Raw genomic sequence first — 20,331 nt, 5'->3', positions numbered from 1 at the left:
TGATAAGGGACTATATCCAATAATTTGCTGATGGAAACAGTATCATTATTAGTAATCAGCATGGGTTTTTGAAGGGTCGTTCTTGCCAAACCAATCTGCTAACATTCTATGAGGAACTGAGCTGCCATCTAGAAAAGGGGAGGCCTGTGAATGTGGTGTATCTGGATATTGCATCCGGTGCGGTTCCCCACAAACGCTTAATCTACAAGCCGAGGTCTGTAGGCATGGACCATAAGGTTTGTTCTTGGATAGAAAACTGGTTACCGGAGCGTGTCCAAAGGGTGGTGATAAATAACGTGTGCTGAGACTGGTCTGGAGTGGAAAGTGGGGTACCACAAGGTTCTGTCTTGGGACCAATTCTGTTTAATTTATTCATAAATGATATAGAGCAGGGGTCTCCAAACTTTATAAACAAAGGGGCAGTTTACTATACTTCAAGGTTTAGGGAGGCCGGACTGTGGCTAGTGGGAGTAGAAAATGCCCCAGCGTCAGTGGAAGGAATAGTGCCCTATTGTTGGTATCAGTGGAAGGAATAGTGCCCCCCTTGTTGGTATCAGTGTAAGGAATAATGCCCTATTGTTGGTATCAGTGGAAGGAATAGTGCCCTATTGTTTGTATCAGAGGAAGGAATAGTGCCCCATTGTTGGTATCAGTGGAAGGAATGGTGCCCCATTGTTGGTATCAGTTGAAGAAATAGTGCCCCCATTGTTGGTATCAGTGGAAGGAATAAAGCCCCATTGTTGGTATCAGTGGAAGGAATAGTGCCCCATTGTTGGTATCAGTGGAAGAAATAGTGTCCCATTGTTGGTATCAGTGTGTCAGAAACCATGGAATCAGGCCGAGACAGAAGTACAGGTAATTACACTTGTTTAATAATGAAAGTAAAAAGAACAAACGTAGTCAAAATATAGCCAAAGTTCAGTAATCGGAACGGATAGTCAGCCAAGCCAGAAGTCAGGGATCAATGTAGTGGAACAGCAAGCAGGATCTGGAGCCAGAAGGGATGTCAGCAAAGCATGTCTTGTACAGGATCGCAGGAGATAGTTTCTGTGATGTGACCAAGGCGAAGGCAGAGATCCACTGGATTGTATGTCTTAAGTAGGCAGGACTGACGAGCAGGATATCATCAACATCTGAGTAACTGTGGAGAGATAGGAGCTGGCGATTAGCTGACAGCTGAGCGGCTGTTACCTGTGGAGAAGGGCTGCAGTTGAGCTCAGCTTATATGCAGCATCGAGTAAAGTCAGGACTGTGTGGTACTTGGGCCAGCACCCAGTCCCAGAATGTTGCATATCGGGACTAGATCGTTAGATCCCCGCAATCCTATGCCCTCCCTGGACAGGGCAGGATCAGGGAACTTCCCTGTTTTTCAAGATTCCAGCAAGAAGTGCAAAGGAGGACTGCACTAGAATGGGGATTGAACTACCTGTATGTCCCTGAAGATGTCATGGACATTGAAGGCTTCAAAGTGTCTTGGGTGGGATGAAGCCTTCAATCCTGTGTCCGGGTCTTGCTGGAGACCTGCAGGCCATGTGAGTGGACAGGTGTGCAGATTCGTTATAAGCCAGGCCTGACCATACCGTAAGATTCCCATTTGGAGACAGAGCCTTTGTTTGGAGAAAGGTGCGTGCTCCAGCCAGGATAGGTGACCCACTCAGGAGAAGGCACCCCATATTGGAGGGAGTTTTTGCCCACAGGACTGGGAGGGTTTGGACAGCTGTGCAAATCTGGGGAGACTGAGATAGCTGAGGTGACTGCAGGAAGTTTGTAAGTCTTGGGAGAATGAGAGCCTGGAGTGTCAGGAGGACCCCTATCCAGAGGCCAGCAGTGGGCCCATGCAATGAGGTGCCGCAGCTAAAGGCTGAGTGAGCCAAGAGAACCAGAGAGCTGGGAGCTAGGACTACAAACTGAGAGAACTGGGTGGTTCGGTGTTCTCTGTTATCTGTTTAAAGCGGAATTCCACCCAAAAATGGAACTTCCGGTTTAAGTTCTCGTGACCCCCTGACATTTGGCATGTCATTTTTTTTTTTGGGGGGGGGGGGAGCAGGTACCCTGTTTTTACAGGCACCCAACGCCCACTTTCTCCCCTGGCGCGGTGACGCCAGAAGGAAGATCACCTCTCCCCCCCTCCCTCCCTGCAATCTTCTGGACACATCACAGGTCCCAGAAGATTGCCCGGCAATTCACGCAGTGCGCGCCTGGCTGTGAAACTACAACCAGGCGCCCACAGTTAAAATGCCGGCGCCACGGAGAGGAGTTAGTGTCTGGTTAGTGTCTGATTATTAAAAGTCAGTAGCTACACTCTTTGTAGCTGCTGACTTTTAAATGGGTGGAACTCCGCTTTAAGCTGGAGAAGAACCCCTGCGTGGGCAACTGTGTCTGTGGACTTTTCGTTTCTTTCGCTAAATAAAAGTGGGCCCCCAAGCCTTTAAAATACAGTTTGGACCGTTGGGGACTCCACTCAAACGCATCTACTGTATCTCCTACTCTATTTGCTTTTAGATGATTCCTGAAAACCCTTCTCTTCAGAGAAGCCTATCCCACCCCCCACCTAACAACGGGACTTTTATTTTCTCCATCAGCCCATCCCCCACAGTTATTACCTTTGGTATCACGTCACCCTCACTCTTAGTTTGTAAGCTCTTATGAGCAAGACCCTCTGATTCCTCCTGTATTAAATTGTATGGTAACTGTACTGTCTGCCCTCATGTTGTAAAGCGCTGCACAAACTGTTGGCGCCATATAAATCCTCTATAATAATAATATATAAATCCCGTATAATAATAACAATCTACTATTGAGCTAAGCAACCCCTATATCATAAAATAGATTTATGTATCTATATATATATATATATATATATATATATATATATATATATATATATATATATATATACAAAAACATCAGTGCAGCACTTTTTTGTATTTATTTATGTATGCCTTGTATTAGGATATTGTGCTCTCTACTACTCACTAATACTTTTTTTGGGGCATTCAGATTTTCTTTGCTTTACATATATATATATAGGTGCTGGAACTCAACCACGACCCCCCAAACCCCCCCCCCTACACACACCCTCCAACTCACATCAAATAATGGGTGTGGTCATATTTCACAAACAGTAGAAGGGCCTTAAAGGGGCATTAAATATTAGGATTGCATTACACACAGAATGCAGAGCTGTCACTTGTAAACACATAAACCAGACTTCTGTGTTTACAAGTGTCTGTGGTGAGCAAGCACCAAAGGGTCTGAGCCAGAGGTGGTGGAACTGAGTTCCCCCTGAAAAAAAGCCCTGTATATATATCCCCCTTGGTGGGACTGGAGATGACCCCATCTATAAGGATATACAGTACATACACACACAGCACAAGGCCGTGTTCACACTACGAGACGTTTCTCGGGGGGCTGCAGTTCCTCTGAGCTCCACAAGATGGTGATCTCGCCTCTATCTATACAGGAAGTCTCTATGGAAGACAGGAAGTGATGTCAGGTATAAATAGGAAGTTTCGGGTGAGAGGGGAGTCAGGAGGAAGCAGAGAGGAGACATTGCTGGGAGTAGCAGAAGAGGTAATAAGATCTTATTTTCTATTTACACCCAGTAACCCCCCGTCATGTTCCGTCCTCTTCCTCCATAGTCACTGTGACGTCTTTTATCTCCAGCACATATATAGTGTGTACCTAGATTATTTAAATATAGGATTTATATTGTGGCAACGTTGCTTTACAATATGAAAGGGAGACAATTCTGTTAGAATACAGTAAAATAAAAGAGGAATAAGGGGACCCTGCTCAGAAGAGCTTACAATCTAATAGGGTGGGGCAGGTGGTACAAAAGGTCGTAACTGTGGGGAATGAGATGAGGGAAGTGGTAAACCATTAGTGGGAGGCGTGATAGACTTCTCTGAAGAGATGAGTATTTAGGGCTCCCCTGAAGGCAGCAAGAGTAGGAGATAGCCGGACAGATTGGGGTAGGGAGATCCAGAGGATGGGAGAGGCTCTGGAGACAAGCATGGGAGGTAGAGAGTAGGAGGTCTTGAGAGGACGATTTGGGTGATATTTTCGAGATAAGATTGGTGGTGTAGCTCGGGGCAGAGTTGTGAATGGCTTTGTATGTTGTGGTTAGTATTGGGGGTGACAGACACTGAGTGTTTGGTAAGGTGGATAAGTCTGGCAGCAGCATTCATGATAGACTGAAGAGGGGAGGAGCCTATGGAGAGGCCGGCCAATGAGGAGGGAGTTACAATAGTCAAGGCGAGAGATAACAAGGGAGGGAATGAGGAGCTTGGTGGTTTCATTAGTTAAAAAGGGTGAATTTTAGAGATGTTACGGAGGTGAAGTCTACAAACTTTTGACAACGATTGGATTTGGGGCTGAAAGGAGAGGTCAGAGTCTAGGATTACATCGAGTACCCTGGTATGAGAGATGGGGATTGATGGTTGCATTATTGACCTTGATGGAAAAGTCATGGAGGGGGGCATGGGTAGCAGGGAATATTATCAGCTCGGTTTTAGAGAGATTTACTTTAAGGAAGTGGTGCGTCATCCAGGCTGATATGTCAGTAAGTAAGAAATGGGAGAGTAGACTGAAGGGGAGAGGTGAGGAGTAGACAGATAGATTTGGGTGTCATTGGTGTAGAGATGGTATTGGAAGCCGTGGGAGTTTATCAAGTGACCATTGGAGGAGGTGTGGATCGAGAAGAGAAGAGGTCCAAGTACAGAGCCTTGGGGGACCCCTAGAGGAAGTGGAGAGGAGGAGACAGAGTTGTAGGTAACACCGAAGGAGCGCTGTGATAGGTAGGAGAAGAACCAGAATAGAGCAGAATCGTGGAGGTCAAAGGAACAGAGTTTATTGAGGAGGAGCGAATGGTCAACAGTATCAAAGGCTAGAGACAGGTTAAGTAGAAAGAGTATGGAGTAGTGGCCATTGGATTTAGCAGTAAATCGTTGTGAGTTTTAGTAAGGAAGTTTCCATGGAGTGCTGCGAGTAAAAGCCAGACTGTAAGGGGTCAAGAAGGTTATTTTCACTGAGGTAGGAGCTAAGATGGTTGTGGACTAAGTGTTCTAGAAGTTTAGAGGTGAACGGGAGCAAAGAGATGAGGGCTTTTTAAGTATGGGAGTGATCTGTGCATGCTTTAGAGTGGAGGGGAAGGTGCCACTAAAGCGGGAGAGATTGGAGCCTTGCAGCCGGAGTTCTGGCAGATATCCTGATTAACCGGCAACTACGACCAAAAGTCAACAAGTTCCCCTTAGGATGCACAAAAATTCTGGATGGCCGCACTCTGTAAAATTTAAATGTGGAATTCATGCATCCTAGTATTCAGGTAACGAGCTGGGCATTGCACCTGCCGTTACGAGGATAGCGTGAGAGACCATATAGCAGACCTACCTAGAGATGAGTCCATTTGTGTAGGAGGTTCCCCTTCCTGGACATCATGATGATCCTCCATTGACCTCACAGCACTGCAAACAGATCATATTTATCATTCCTTGTCTGCAGATCTAATACTAATCAAATCCAGTTCAGAAACCAAACAAACCCAACAGAAAAAAAGGGAAATTTTTATACGGCACAAGGCTATCAAAAATGTAGAAAGCCCTAAATAGGCCGGACTAAAAGTGTTCCCATGGAGGCAATAGTTCTTCAATGTAAAGCAACCCTCTTTTTACCCCCCCCCCGCATCCTATTATTGTGTGACCAACACCATCGTGACCGTGACCAAGTTTTCTGTCTACAAGGAGACCTGTATAGATCAAATGACGGCACCAATGAGGATGAAGGAGGACCGGAGTCACATGACTGAGAAGATACTAAACCTCACCCTGGAGATCATCTACCTGCTGACCAGAGAGGTGAGGAGGATTCTGGGAGGTCACATGACATCACTCTTATCTCTATTAATAAAACACAGACCTGACCGGAGAGGTGAGGAGGATTCTGGGAGGTCACATGACATCACTCTTATCTCTATTAATAAAACACAGACCTGACCGGAGAGGTGAGGAGGATTCTGGGATTCTAACATGATATTCCTATTGGTTCTCCAATACAGAGATTTCCTCTTGTGAAGTCAGGTGATCATATGACCATCACAGTGCCTCCATGTGACTCCCTAAAACCTGAGAGACACAACATGCAGAAGATTCTAGAAGTCACCAAAAAGATGATGGAGCTGCTGACAGGAGAGGTGAGGAGGATTCTGGGAATTCTGGGACATTATCCAGTAACAGACAAGGGATGTGTCTGGATGGTGACTGTATCATTGTGTGTGTCAGGTTCCTATAAGGTGTCAGGATGTCACTGTCTATTTCTCCATGGAGGAGTGGGAGTATTTAGAAGGACACAAGGATCTCTACAAGGACGTCATGATGGACAATCAGCCGCCCCTCACATCACCGGGTAAGAGGAGACTTTATTGTAAAGGAGAGAGCAGTACGGAGGGTCCACCTAGATCCCCCATCATCTGATAAACACATAGAAACAATGTATTCAGTCAGTGTGTGTGTTTCCTACAGATGGATCCAGTAATGGGAACCCACCAGAGAGATGTCCCCGTCCTCTGTATTCCCGGGATTCCACACAGGAAGGTCACACCATCCCTCACCATTATCAGGTAGATGAGGAACAATCACTGATAGTATCATTAGGATCTGTACATTATCTGCATTGTTACCATTGATGTCATTTTTATTATATATTCAGAGTGGAAACCTGAGAGATTCTAAAGTTGAGGTTAAATCAGAAGAAGAAGAGAGGTATGTGAGGGATGATCAGCAGTCTATGGAGGAGGATGGAATAACGGGGACATTTATAGAGGAGGACACTCCTACAGAGATCAGCACAGGTGGGTCATTATCACTAAATACATTCCTCCACCCATACTGCTCACTGATTGGTCCAGAGTAGGGCGGGGACTGGGTGATATCAGCCTGTAATCCCCTGGTCACTTTCCTGAGCTGTGTTCCCCGTCCTGTATTCCTGTATTTCTCTCTGATAATCTTCATTCTCTGTGCTGGCAGTAAAATGTTGATTTTTGGCATAGGCATTGCTCGACCTAGGCACCTGGGGATGTGTTTTTGATCTTGGAAAAGGGGGACCTACTCAATATTAGGTGGATGGTCATGATTTTATGGCTGATTGGTGTATTGTATGGTACATACTGCTGACCCCTGCACTATATACTCTATGTTGTACATTACATAGTCCTGACTCTAACTCTCTGACTAAGGTCCATGAATAAAGAAATGAATTGGTAGGAGATCAGAGGACCCATTTACTAGTTACCTTGAGGGGAGAATTGTAAGATCCTCAGAGACAAAGCTGCCTGATGTGGGCGGAGTCCTGGTTTAGGGGAACCAATCAGCTCATGTCTAGTAATAATCTTTGTATTTCTATTTTAGTAGATGGACGGGAGATGAGGAAAACCTCAGAGGATTGTCTCACTTTGTCTCCAGACTGTAAAGTAGAAGATGAAGACATCACACAGTATAGTCCAGGAGAAAACCCGACTACCTCAAATGTCCATCCGGCACCACACAGTGTAGATGGACCATCGTATTCCTCTTATCCTGAGGAACCTCAGACTGTGCGGGACGGTGCCGGACCATCGTATTCCTCTTATCCTGAGGAACCTCAGACTGTGCAGGATGGTGCCGTCCTTCCAAAAGATAAGAAGTTTTTCTGTGCTGAGTGTGGGAAGTGCTTCAATTTTAAATCCAATTTTAATGAGCATAAAAGATCCCACACAGGTGAGAAGCCCTATTCCTGTACTGAGTGCGGAAAGTGTTTTGCTTCTAAATCAAATTATAATGAGCATAAAAGAACTCATACAGGTGAGAAGCCGTACTCCTGTATCGAGTGCGGGAAGGGTTTCAGTTTTAAATCCAAACTTAGTGAACATCAAAGGACTCACACAGGTGAAAAACTATATTCCTGTCCTGAGTGCGAGAAATTTTTCTTAAAGAAGTCCCATCTTTCCCTGCATCAGAGATATCATACGGGTGAGAAGCCATTTTCCTGCCCTGAGTGCGAAAAGTGTTTTCGAGAGAGGTCCAATCTTTACAAACATCGGAGGTCTCACACAGGGGAGAAGCCATATTCCTGTCCTGAGTGTGGGAAATGTTTTTCACAAAAGTCCAATGTTAATGCACATCAGAGATCTCACACGGGGGAAAAGCCGTATTCCTGTCCTGAGTGCGGGAAATGTTTTTCATACAAGTCAATGCTTTCCAGCCATCAGAGACTGCACACGAGGGGGAAGCCGTATTTCTGTCCTGAATGTGGGAAACGTTTTTTATATAAGTCCAGTTATTACAGACATCAGAGATCTCACAGGGAGGAGAAGCCACTTTCCTGTCCTGAGTACGGGAATTGTCAGTCACAGAAGTCCTCTGTTTACAGTCATCTGAGGTTGGACGCAGATGAGAATGAACTTTCCTGGTCTGACTGAGGGAATTGTTCCTCAGTGAAGTCCTGTCTTCCTGTACATCAGGGGTCCCACACAACCCTCGAGGTGTATTAGTGAGTGCGGGAAATGTCTTGTATATAAATGTTGCTGGACATGTGGGGAAGAAGCACACCCTGATATACACCTCAGATATACTCCATGGCTGATCTTCATCATGTAAGAAACAGTTGATAAGGAGATCAGAGATCACCAAAGACATGGATGAAGTGTTGTACCGTGTTGGCCATTGATAGCAGGAGAAAAATAAAAATGGAGTCATTGGCTGAGTACATTTTGTGGTGTGGAGACTTAGAGGTCTATCATTCTCTTGAGGTCTCAAGAGGTCTGTTTTCTCAAGTCGTCTTCCAGGACAAAACACGTTAACCCCACCACTTAAAAGGCAGCCCTCTAGGCCTTTTAAAATAAAAAATGGAGTCATTACCTCTCATTGGCTGAGTACATTAGAGAATATTGCATATCAGGACTTGATATGGATATTATCGAGACTACCTGCACCTAGTGGGAGGATGACCTGGTGTGGGACTTCTTACACATCCCGAAGAAATTCAGTGGGTCTCACAATCCAAAGGCTAGGGTCCGCTTGAAGGCTTCAAAGTGTCTTGGGTGGGATGAAGCCTTCAATCCTGTGTCCAGGTCTTGCTGGAGACCTGCAGGCCATGTGAGTAAACAGGTGTGCAGATTCATTATAAGCCAGGCCTGACCATAACTTAAAAATCCCATGTGGAAACAGAGCCTTTGTTTGGAGAGAGGTGTGTGCCCCAGCCATGAGAGGTGACCCACTCAGGAGAAGGCACCCCATGTTGGAGGGGAATCCTTGCCCTCAGTACTGGGAGAGTTGGGACAGCTGTGCAAATCTGGAAAGACTGAGGTGACTGGAGGGAGTCTGTAAGTCTCAGGAGCGTTAGAGGACGGGTGTCAGGAGAACCTCTATCCAGAGGCCGGGGGTGGGCCCATGCAGTGAGGTGCTTCAGCTAAAGTCTGAGTGAGCCAGGAGAACCAGAGAGCTGGGAGCTAGGACTACAAGCTAAGAGAGCCAGGTGGCTCGGTATTCTCTGTTATCTGTTTTTGCTGGAGAAGAACCCCTGTGTGGGTACCTGTATCTGTGGACTTTTCGTTTCTTTCGCTAAATAAAAGTGAGCCTCCAAGCCTTTAAAATACAGTTTGGACTCCTATGTACTTCGCTCAGATGCATCTACTGTATCTCCTACTCTGTTTGCTTTTAGACGATTCCTGAAAACCCTTCTCTTCAGAAAAACCTATCCCACCCCCACCTAACAACGGGACTTTTATTCTCTCCATCATCCCATCCCCCACAGTTATTACCTTTTGGTATTACGTCACCCTCACTCATAGATTGTAAGCTCCTATGACCAAGACCCTCTGATTCCTCCTGTATTAAATTGTATTGTAAGTGTACTATCTGCCCTCATGTTGTAAAGCGCTGCGCAAACTGTTGGCATCATATAAAAAAAAGTTTTAAAAACGCTCGTTTTTTTGGGAGCAGTGATTTTAATAATGCTTAAAGTAAAACAATAAAAGTGAAATATTCCTTTAAATATTGTACCTGGGGGGTGTCTATAGTATGCCTGTAAAGTAGCGCATGTTTCCCGTGTTTATAACAGTCCGAGAGCAAAATGACATTTCTAAAGGAAAATAAAGTCATTTAAAAGTGCTAGCGCTAGTGCCGGCTATTAATGAATTGTCGGTCCCGACAATACACATAAAAGTCATTGAAAATCATTGAAAAATTAAAAAAAAAATGTGTGGGGGTCCCCCAAAATTCCATCAAGTCTGGTATGGATATTAAGGGGAACTCCACGCCAAAATTAAAAAAAAAATGGCGTGGGGTTCCCCCAAAAATCCACACCAGACCCTTCAGGTCTGGTATGGATTTAAAAGGGAACCCTGCACCAAAATTTTTAAAAAAATGGCGTGGGGTTCCCCCAAAAATCCACACCAGATCCTTATCCGAGCACGCAACCTGGCAGGCCGCAGGAAAAGAGGGGTGGACAAGAGAGCGCCCCCCTTCCTGAACCGTACCAGGCCACATGCCCTCAACATGGGGAGGATGTCCCCATGTTGATGGGGACAAGGGCCTCATCCCCACAACCCTTGCCCGGTGGTTGTGGGGGTCTGCGGGCGGGGGGCTTATCGGAATCTGGAAGCCTACTTTAACAAAGGGGACACCCAGATCCTGCCCCCCCATGTGAATTGGTAAGGGGTACATTTTACCCCTACTATTTCACAAAAAGAAAGTGTCAAAATGTTAAAAAACAACAGGAGACTTGGGACAAGTCCTTTATTAAAAATGCAAAAAAAAATAAAAAAATTCCAGCGATGTAATCCAATAAATCCACGCTCCTACTCCAGCGATGTAATCCAATTCTCGATCTCCAGCGATGGATGATCTCCAGCGAGGAACACACACAGGATCCTGCCTCCACCGGAGGCACCCAGCCAATGACGTGGCACCAGCTTGACAGCTCTTATGTAGCTGAGGGCGGGGCCACCCATCACGTGACCCCATTCCTCTCTGACAAGGGGAAACGCCGGGGTTTCCCAGTGACGTGTACGAGTGACCCTGACCCCCTCTGATGCAACGGAAATCCTGCGTTGCATCAGAGGAGGCCCTTGTCCCTATCAACATGGGGACATCCATGGGGGCATGTGGCCTGGTACGGTCCAGGAGGGGGGGCGCTCTCTCGCCCCCCCTCTTTTCCTGCGGCCTGCCAGGTTGCGTGCTCGGATAAGGGTCTGGTGTGGATTTTTAGGGGAACCCCAAGCCATTTTTTTTTAATTTTGGTGCGGAGTTCCCCTTAATATCCATACCAGACCTGAAGGGCCTGGTAATGGAATTTTGGGGGACCCCCACGCATTTTTTTTTTTTAAATGACTTTCAATAACTTTTATTTGTATTGTCGGGACCGACAATTCATTATTAGCCGGCACTAGTGCTAGTACTTTTAAATTACTTTTTTTTTCCTTAAGAAATGTCATTTTGCTGTCAGACAGTTCTAAACACGGGAAACATGCGCCCCTTTACAGGCATTCTATAGACACCCCCCAGGTACGAAATTTAAAGGAATATTACACTTTTATTTTTTCACTTTAAGCATTATTAAAATCACTGCTCCCGAAAAAACGGCCGTTTTTAAAACTTTTTTTGCATTGATACATGTCCCCTGGGGCAGGACCCGGGTCCCCAAACACTTTTTATGACAATAACTTGCATATTAACCTTTTAAAATTAGAACTTTAGATTTCTCACATAGACTTTTAAAGGGTGTTCCGCGGCTTTTCGAATTTGCCGCGAACACCCCAAATTGTTTGCTGTTCGGTGAACGGGCGAACAGCCAATGTTCGAGTTGAACTCCTGATCGACTCGAACAGATAGCCCATCCCAAATATATATATATATATAAAAACATCAGTGCAGCACTTTTTTGTATTTATCTATGCCTTGTATTAGGGTATTGCGCTGGCTGCTACGCACAAATTTATTTTTTTTGCAGCATTCAGGTTTTCTTTGCTTTATTTTATATATATATATACATATATATATATATATATATATATATATATATATATACATATATATATATATATATATATATATACATATATATATATATATATATATATATATATATATATATATATAATATTAGTACATACACACACCGCACAAGGCCGTGTTCACATTACGAGACGTCTCTCATGGCTGCAGTTCCTCTGAGCTCCACAAGGTGGTGATCTTCTCACTTATACCATAGAGACAGGAAGTGATGTCAGGCACAGACAGGAAGTTCTGGGTGAGAGGTGAGTCAGGAGGAAGTAGAGAGGAGAAATTGCTGGAAGTTTCAGCAGAGGAGGTAATAAGATCTTATTTTCTATTTACACCCAGTAACCCCCCCGTCATGTCCATCCTCTTCCTCCATAGTCACTGTGACGTCTTTTATCTCCAGCAGATGATGATACACACATATATAGTGTGGAAACCTAGAATATTATTATACAGGATTTATATTGTGCCAACATTGCGTTACAATATGAAAGGGAGACAATACAGTTAGAATACAGTAAAATAAAAGAGGGTTAAGAGAGCCACGCTCAGAAGAGCTTACAATCTAATAGGGTGTGGCGGGTGGCACAAAAGGTCGTAACTGTGGGGAATGGGCTGAGGGAAGTGGTAAAATATTAGTTGGAGGTGTGATAGACTTCTCTGAAGAGATGAGTATTTAGGGCTCGCCTGAAGGCAGCCAGAGTAGGAGATAGCCGGATAGATTGGGGTAGGGAGATCCAGAGGATGGGAGAGGCTCTGGAGACAAGCGTAGGTGGTCTTGAGAAGAGCGGAGAGGACGATTTGGGTGATATTTGGAGACAAGTTTGGTGATGTAGCTCGGGGCAGAGTTGTGAATGGCTTTGTATGTTGTGGTTAGTATTTTGAATTTAATTTGCTGGGCGATGCGAAGCCAGTGTAGGGATTGGCGGAGAGGGGTGGCAGACACTGAGTGGTTGGTAAGGTAGATGAGTTTGGCAGCAGCATTCATAATGGAGGGAAGAGGGGAGGAGCCTATGGAGAGGCCGGCCAATGAGGAGGGAGTTACAATAGTCAAGGGGAGAGATAACGAGGGAGGGAATGAGGAGCTTGGTGGTTTCATTCGTTAAAAAGGGTGAATTTTAGAGATGTTACGGAGGTGAAGTCTACAAACTTTTGACAACGATTGGCTTTGGGGCTGAAAGGAGAGATCAGAGTCTAGGATTACACCGAGTACCCTGGTATGAGAGATGGGATTGATGGTTGCATTATTGACCTTGATGGAAAAGTCATGGAGGGGGGCACGGGTAGCGGGGAATATTATCAGCTCGGTTTTAGAGAGATGGAAGTGGTGCGTCATCCAGGCTGATATGAGGTGAGGAGTAGACAGATAGATTTGGGTGTCATTGGTGTACAGATGGTATTGGAAGCCGTGGGAGTTTATCAAGTGACCAAGGGAGGAGGTGTAGAGTGAGAAGAGAAGGGGTCCAAGTACAGAGCCTTGGGGGACCCCTAGAGGAAGTGGAGAGGAGGAGACAGAGTTGTAGGTAACACCGAAGGAACGCTGTGATAGGTAGGAGGAGAAACAGAATAGAGCAGAATCTCTGCACCCATGGCATGAGGGGAGGCTCCCGCTCTTCTCTTCATCTTCTTCTCTTCTTCATCTTCTTCTCTTCTTCATCTTCTTCTCTTCTTCATTTTCTTCCTCGGGCCGCTCCGCATCCATGCTGGCATGGAGGGAGGCTCCCGCTGTGTGACGCGTGGGGTGACCCCACGCCGTTTTTTTTTTTTTTGGCGCAGGGTTCCCCTTAAAATCCATACCAGACCTGAAGGGTCTGGTATGGAATTTAGGGGGACCCCCACGTCATTTTTTTTTTTAATTTTGGCCGGGGTTCCCCTTAATATCCATACCAGGGTCTGGTATGGAATTTAGGGGGACTCCCACGTCATTTTTTTTTTTTTTAATTTTGGCCGGGGTTCCCCTTAATATCCATACCAGACCTGAAGGGCCTGGTATGGAATTTAAGGGGGACCCCCACGTCAGTTTTTTTAAAAATTTTGGTTCGGGGTTCCCCTGTGGGGAATTCCCATGCTGTTTTTATCAATGAACTTTTATGTGTATTGTCGGACCAGCAATTCATTAATAGCCACGAGTAGTTTTAAATGGGTTTTTTCCTTCGAAATGTCATTTTGCTGTCAGACTGTTCTAAACACGGGAAACATGCGCCCCTTTACAGGCACACTATAGACACCCCCCAGGTACGAAATTTAAAGGAATATTACACTTTTATTGTTTGACTTTAAGCATTATTAAAATCACTGCTCCCGAAAAAACGGCCGTTTTTAAAACTTTTTTTTGCATTGATACATGTCCCCTGGGGCAGGACCCGGGTCCCCAAACACTTTTTATGACAATACCATGCATATAAGCCTTTAAAATTAGCACTTTTGATTTCTCCCATAGACTTTTAAAGGGTGTTCCGCGGCATTCTAATTTGCGGCGAACACCCCAAATTGTTCGCTGTTCGGCGAACTGGCAAACAGCCGATTTTTTTTTTTTTTTTTTTTAATTGAAAGCCTATGGCGTGCAAAACACACCCAAAAACTTCACCCGGCGCATAAAAATTATTTATGTGCACACACATAAAGAGTGCTCACAAAAAAGTGCAACGGGTACACAGACGTGCCAATTCCCTGATCCCCGATCCCCTTGCGAACAGCCGATGTTCGACTTGAACTCGAAGCTCATCCCTAACAGCAACCCTCCTATTCCCCCTCCCCCCACACACATCCTATTATTGTGTGACCAACACCATCCAAATAATTCTTACTTTTATTTCCCAAAGTTATCCGTCTACAAGGAGACCTGTATAGATCAAATGACGGCACCAATGAGGATGGAGGAGGACCGGAGTCACATGACTGAGAAGATACTAAACCTCACCCTGGAGATCATCTACCTGCTGACCGGAGAGGTGAGGAGGATTCTGGGAGGTCACATGACATCACTCTTATCTCTATTAATAAAACACAGACCTGACCGGAGAGGTGAGGAGGATTCTGGGAGGTCACATGACATCACTCTTATCTCTATTAATAAAACACAGACCTGACCGGAGAGGTGAGGAGGATTCTGGGAGGTCACATGACATCAGTCTTATCTCTATTAATAAAACACAGACCTGACCGGAGAGGTGAGGAGGATTCTGGGAGGTCACATGACATCACTCTTATCTCTATTAATAAAACACAGACCTGACCGGAGAGGTGAGGAGGATTCTGGGAGGTCACATGACATCACTCTTATCTCTACTAATAAAACACAGACCTGACCGGAGAGGTGAGGAGGATTCTGGGAGGTCACATGACATCACTCTTATCTCTATTAATAAAACACAGACCTGACCGGAGAGGTGAGGAGGATTCTGGGAGGTCACATGACATCACTCTTATCTCTATTAATAAAACACAGACCTGACCGGAGAGGTGAGGAGGATTCTGGGAGGTCACATGACATCACTCTTATCTCTATTAATAAAACACAGACCTGACCGGAGAGGTGAGGAGGATTCTGGGAGGTCACATGACATCACTCTTATCTCTATTAATAAAACACAGACCTGACCAGAGAGGTGAGGAGGATTCTGGGATTCTAACATGATATTCCTATTGGTTCCCCAATACAGAGATTTCCTCTTGTGAAGTCAGGTGATCATATGACCATCACAGTGCCTCCATGTGACTCCCTAAAACCTGAGAGACACAACATGGAGAAGATTCTAGAAGTCACCAAGAAGATGATGGAGCTGCTGACAGGAGAGGTGAGGAGGATTCTGGGAATTCTGGGACATTATCCAGTAACAGACAAGGGATGTGTCTGGATGGTGACTGTATCATTGTGTGTGTCAGGTTCCTATAAGGTGTCAGGATGTCACTGTCTATTTCTCCATGGAGGAGTGGGAGTATTTAGAAGGACACAAGGATCTCTACAAGGACGTCATGATGGACAATCAGCCGCCCCTCACATCACCGGGTAAGAGGAGACTTTATTGTAAAGGAGAGAGCAGTACGGAGGCTCCACCTAGATCCCCCATCATCTGATAAACACATAGAAACAATGTATTCAGTCAGTGTGTGTGTTTCCTACAGATGGATCCAGTAATGGGAACCCACCAGAGAGATGTCCCCGTCCTCTGTATTCCCGGGATTCCACACAGGAAGATCACACCATCCCTCACCATCATCAGGTAGATGAGGAACAATCTCTGATAGTATCATTAGGATCTGTACATTATCTGCATTGTTACCATTGATGTCATTTTTATTAAATATTCAGAGTGGAATCCTGAGAGATCCTAAAGTTGAGATTAAAGAAGAGATAAAAGAGGAGGATGATGAGGATGGGGTGATGGAGGAAATACACAAAGATCTGTACCAGGACACCATGGTGGAGTCATCCAGCTACAGAAACCCACCAGAGAGATGTCCCCATCCTCTGTATTCCCGGGATTCCACACAGGAAGGTCACACCATCCCTCACCATCATCAGGTAGATGAGGAACAATTATTGGTAGTTATGATTTATACACAAGCGTGTTTATTACAATGAATATTTTATTATATATTCAGAGTGGAAACCTCGGGGATGATAATATTGATGTTAAAGAAGAGTATAAAGAGGAGGATGAGGAGTATGGAGTGATGGAGGAGTTTTCAGAAGGACACAAGGATATGATGGAGCCACCTAATACCAGGAACCCACCAGAGAGATGTCCCCGTCCTCTGTATTCCCGGGATTCCACACAGGAAGATCACACCATCCCTCACTGTTACAAGGTTGGTGGGATGGAACTTCTACAACATAGACTGGTGGAGATGATGTGTGTATTTTGTATGCAAGCTTATATTTTACAGATTATATTTTCTCTTTTTAGAGTGGAGATCCAATCGATATAGAATTTGAGGTTAAAGCAGAAGAAGAAGAGAGGTATGTGAGGGATGATCAGCAGTCTATGGAGGAGGATGGAATAACGGGGACATTTATAGAGGAGGACACTCCTACAGAGATCAGCACAGGTGGGTCATTAACACTAAATATATTCTGTCACAGACTTTGGGCTGCAGGAGAACCATGGCCTGGAGAACTCTCTGTTATAATGTATTCTTAAGTTATCCAGAGCTGGTCACTAATTGCTTGTGGCTTCTTATGCAAGTTAGTCCGGGGAGCCGGACTGTCTAAGGAGGTCATTGTTATGATAATAGGTCTAGCTCTACTGTGTAAGGTGGCCTTTGTCTGAGATAATGGGAGTAGCTCTTATCTGATGGTTTGCTGTATAAATTCAGTGTGTTTCTCAAATAAAGCAGTTCATTTTTCTGGTGTACTCCAAGACTGGTGTTGTCTGGTCCTTGGGGTTTCTATAACCATATCCATTGGTCTCATGTTCCAGGACTTGGGAAGTAGTTTCTTGGCGAAAATACCCAACAGGGTGTCTGGAGTCCGTCACACATTCCTCCACCCATACTGCTCACTGATTGGTCCAGAGTAGGGCGGGGACTGGATGATATCAGCCTGTAATCCCCTGGTCACTTTCCTGAGCTGTGTTCCCCGTCCTGTATTCCTGTATTTCTCTCGGATAATCTTCCTTCTCTGTGCTGCAGACACAATTTATGTATCTAGACTGGATTTATGGAGATTCTGGGGTTCAGCTGACAGCAAAATGTTGATTTTCACCATAGACATTGCTCAAACACGTAATGCAGGGGTGTCAAACTCAATTTTATCATGGGATGCATCAGCATTCTGATTGCCCTCAAAGAACTGGGTGCATCTGTAAGGCTATCTAAAGCAATTTCTCAGACAATAGGTACAGGAACTCAACCGAGCCACGGAGGAGTGCGCTACATACAGAGTGCAGGGTTTAGGGGTGCACTACATACAGAGTGCAGAGTTGAGGGGTGCACTACATACAGAGTGCAGGGTTTAGGGGTGCACTACATACAGAGTGCAGGGTTTAGGGGTGCGCTGTGCACAGTGTGCAGGGTTCAGCTCTCTTTCACAGTCTATGCACATCTCACTTCCAGCCCTCCTTGGCTCTGACCTCTGCACCATTCTCCTCCATCCCCCACCTCTGCATACACCTCCCTTCTCAGCTCTCATCTCTCCCCCCCCACACAAAACCTTCCTTGTATCTCACCTACCTGGCCCATCTCTAGTACCTCCCGGAACTGTAGGTGGCTCCACCTCTCTCACATGCAGGGAGGTCATTGGTTGGTGTTTGTACACCCGGACACAGATAGGGATCACAATGCCGCTTACCACATGGTGTCCCCTCCCACACTGCACCTGTCTCTGCATCTTCCTTGTCCTCGCTGTGAGTGCCGGGCAGGCAGGGATCGGTGAGAGCCACCGAGAGGAAAGCTGTTCTTCTAATCACAGGAGGCTTCTATGTGTACAAGTGATAGTGATGAGCGGAGGGCGAGACGGAGGTGGCAGAATGGAGTTCCACCATGTTCTGGCTGAAAAAACCTTAGGTGTGAGGGCCACATAAAATAGTCTGGGGAGGCGGATACGGCCAACAGACCTTGAGTCTTCTGCCCCATGCCGGGTCTAGCAAGATCTCTGACAGAACAATTCTCCCGGGGTTACTTGCTCTGTTATTTGCTGTCTGTGCCGGGTTGGGGGATATGTCTGTATAGTCTCAGACCCAAGTCACTGAGTGCAGTCTCAGGAGATGGGAGGCAGCGATGTGGGACCTCTGCAACTTGTCTCCAGTAAACATTTCATCCACCACTGATTACCGAGTACCAATATTATAAGTCCTGACCCTTACACTGTATAATTTATATTGTACATTACATACTCCTGACCCCTGTACTATATACTCTATGTTGTACATTACATACTCCTGACCCCTGCACTATATACTCTATGTTGTATATTACATACTCCTGACCCCTGCACTATATACTCTATGTTGTACATTACATACTCCTGACCCCTGCACTATATACTCTATATTGTACATTACATACTCCTGACCCCTGCACTATATACTCTATATTGTACATTACATACTCCTGACTTCTGCTCTCTGCTCTCCACCCACTGCTATATATACACATAATATGTATTCTCTTTTGTTACACCCATTTCCTACTAGCTGGACATTTTATATCTGATGATTTGATTGGAGCACAGACTTTTACATAGTTACATAGTAGGTGAAGTTGAAAAAAGACACAAGTCCATCAAGTCCAACCTATGTCTGTGATTATGTGTCAGTATTACATTATATATCCCTGTATGTTGTGGTCATTCAGATGCTTATCTAATAGTTTTTTTAAACTATCGATGCTCCCCGCTGAGACCACCGCCTGTGGAAGGGAATTCCACATCTTTGCCGCTCTTACAGTAAAGAACCCTCTACGCAGTTTAGGGTTTCTACCAATTTTCTTTTCATTTTACTGAATGGCCACGTGTCTTGGTAAATTCCCTTTCGTGGAAACGTTTTCTCCCTATTGTGGGGCCACCAGTCCGGTATTTATATATTGTGGGGTCACCAGTCCGGTATTTGTACATTGAAATCATATCCCCTCTCAAGCGTCTCTTCTCCAGAGAGAATAAGTTCAGAGCTCACAACCTTTCCTCATAACTAAGATCCTCCAGACCCTTTATTAGCTTTGTTGCCCTTCTTTGTACTCGCTGAATTTCCAGTACATCCTTCCTGAGGACTGGTGCCCAGAACTGGACAGCATACTCCAGGTGCGGCCGGACCAGATTCTTGTAGAGCGGGAGAATGATCGTTTTATCTCTGGAGTTGATCCCCTTTTTAATGCCAATATTCTGTTTGCTTTGTTAGCAGCAGCTTGGCATTGCATGCCATTGCTGAGCCTATCATCTACTAGGACCCCCAGGTCCTTTTCCATCCTAGATTCCCCCAGAGGTTCTCCCCCCAGTGTATAGATTGCATTCAGATTTTTGCCACCCAAATACATTATTTTACATTTGGTCCCAGCCCAGAACCCTGGGGACCCCACTACCCACCCCTGACCTTTCCGAGTACCCCTCATTTATCACCACCCTCTGAACTCGCCCTTGTAGCCAGTTTTCAATCCATGTACTCCCCCTATGGTCCATGCCAACGCACCTTACTTTATACAGTAAACGTTTATGGGGAACTGTGTCAAATGATTTTGCAAAATCCAGATACACCACGTCTACGGGCCTTCCTTTATCTAGATGGCAACTCACCTCCTCATAGAAGGTTAATAGATTGGTTTGTCAAGAACGATTCTTCATGAATCCATGCTGATTACTGCTAAT

The 20,331-nt window shown here is 45.3% G+C and overlaps 2 protein-coding genes across 2 annotated transcripts in view; both read left to right on the top strand.

Annotated features, from left to right (window-relative positions):
* The window catches only part of LOC141106826 (uncharacterized), a 559,651-nt gene extending 540,374 nt beyond the window's left edge, over positions 1-19,277 (top strand). Inside the window, exons 5-6 of the mRNA XM_073597754.1 lie at positions 16,638-16,844; positions 16,943-19,277. Coding sequence (XP_073453855.1) covers positions 16,638-16,844; positions 16,943-17,176 — 441 coding nt within the window. The 3' untranslated portion in view covers positions 17,177-19,277. The remainder of the gene's footprint in view (positions 1-16,637; positions 16,845-16,942) is intronic.
* Positions 7,320-10,471, top strand: LOC141104880 (uncharacterized). Its single transcript, XM_073594668.1, has one exon. It carries the CDS (start codon positions 7,331-7,333, stop codon positions 8,450-8,452), a length of 1,122 nt encoding a protein of 373 aa, XP_073450769.1. The 5' UTR covers positions 7,320-7,330; the 3' UTR covers positions 8,453-10,471.
* Positions 19,278-20,331: the final 1,054 nt, after the last annotated feature.

This window comes from Aquarana catesbeiana, linkage group LG08 (genome assembly GCF_042186555.1).
Source record: "Aquarana catesbeiana isolate 2022-GZ linkage group LG08, ASM4218655v1, whole genome shotgun sequence".
NCBI lineage: Eukaryota > Metazoa > Chordata > Amphibia > Anura > Ranidae > Aquarana > Aquarana catesbeiana.
This window is presented reverse-complemented; position numbering and strand designations above follow the sequence as displayed.

Bases quoted from the DNA above. Each gene is read 5' to 3' on its own strand.
- LOC141104880 (XM_073594668.1), top strand. From the start codon at position 7,331: ATGTGGGCGGAGTCCTGGTTTAGGGGAACCAATCAGCTCATGTCTAGT.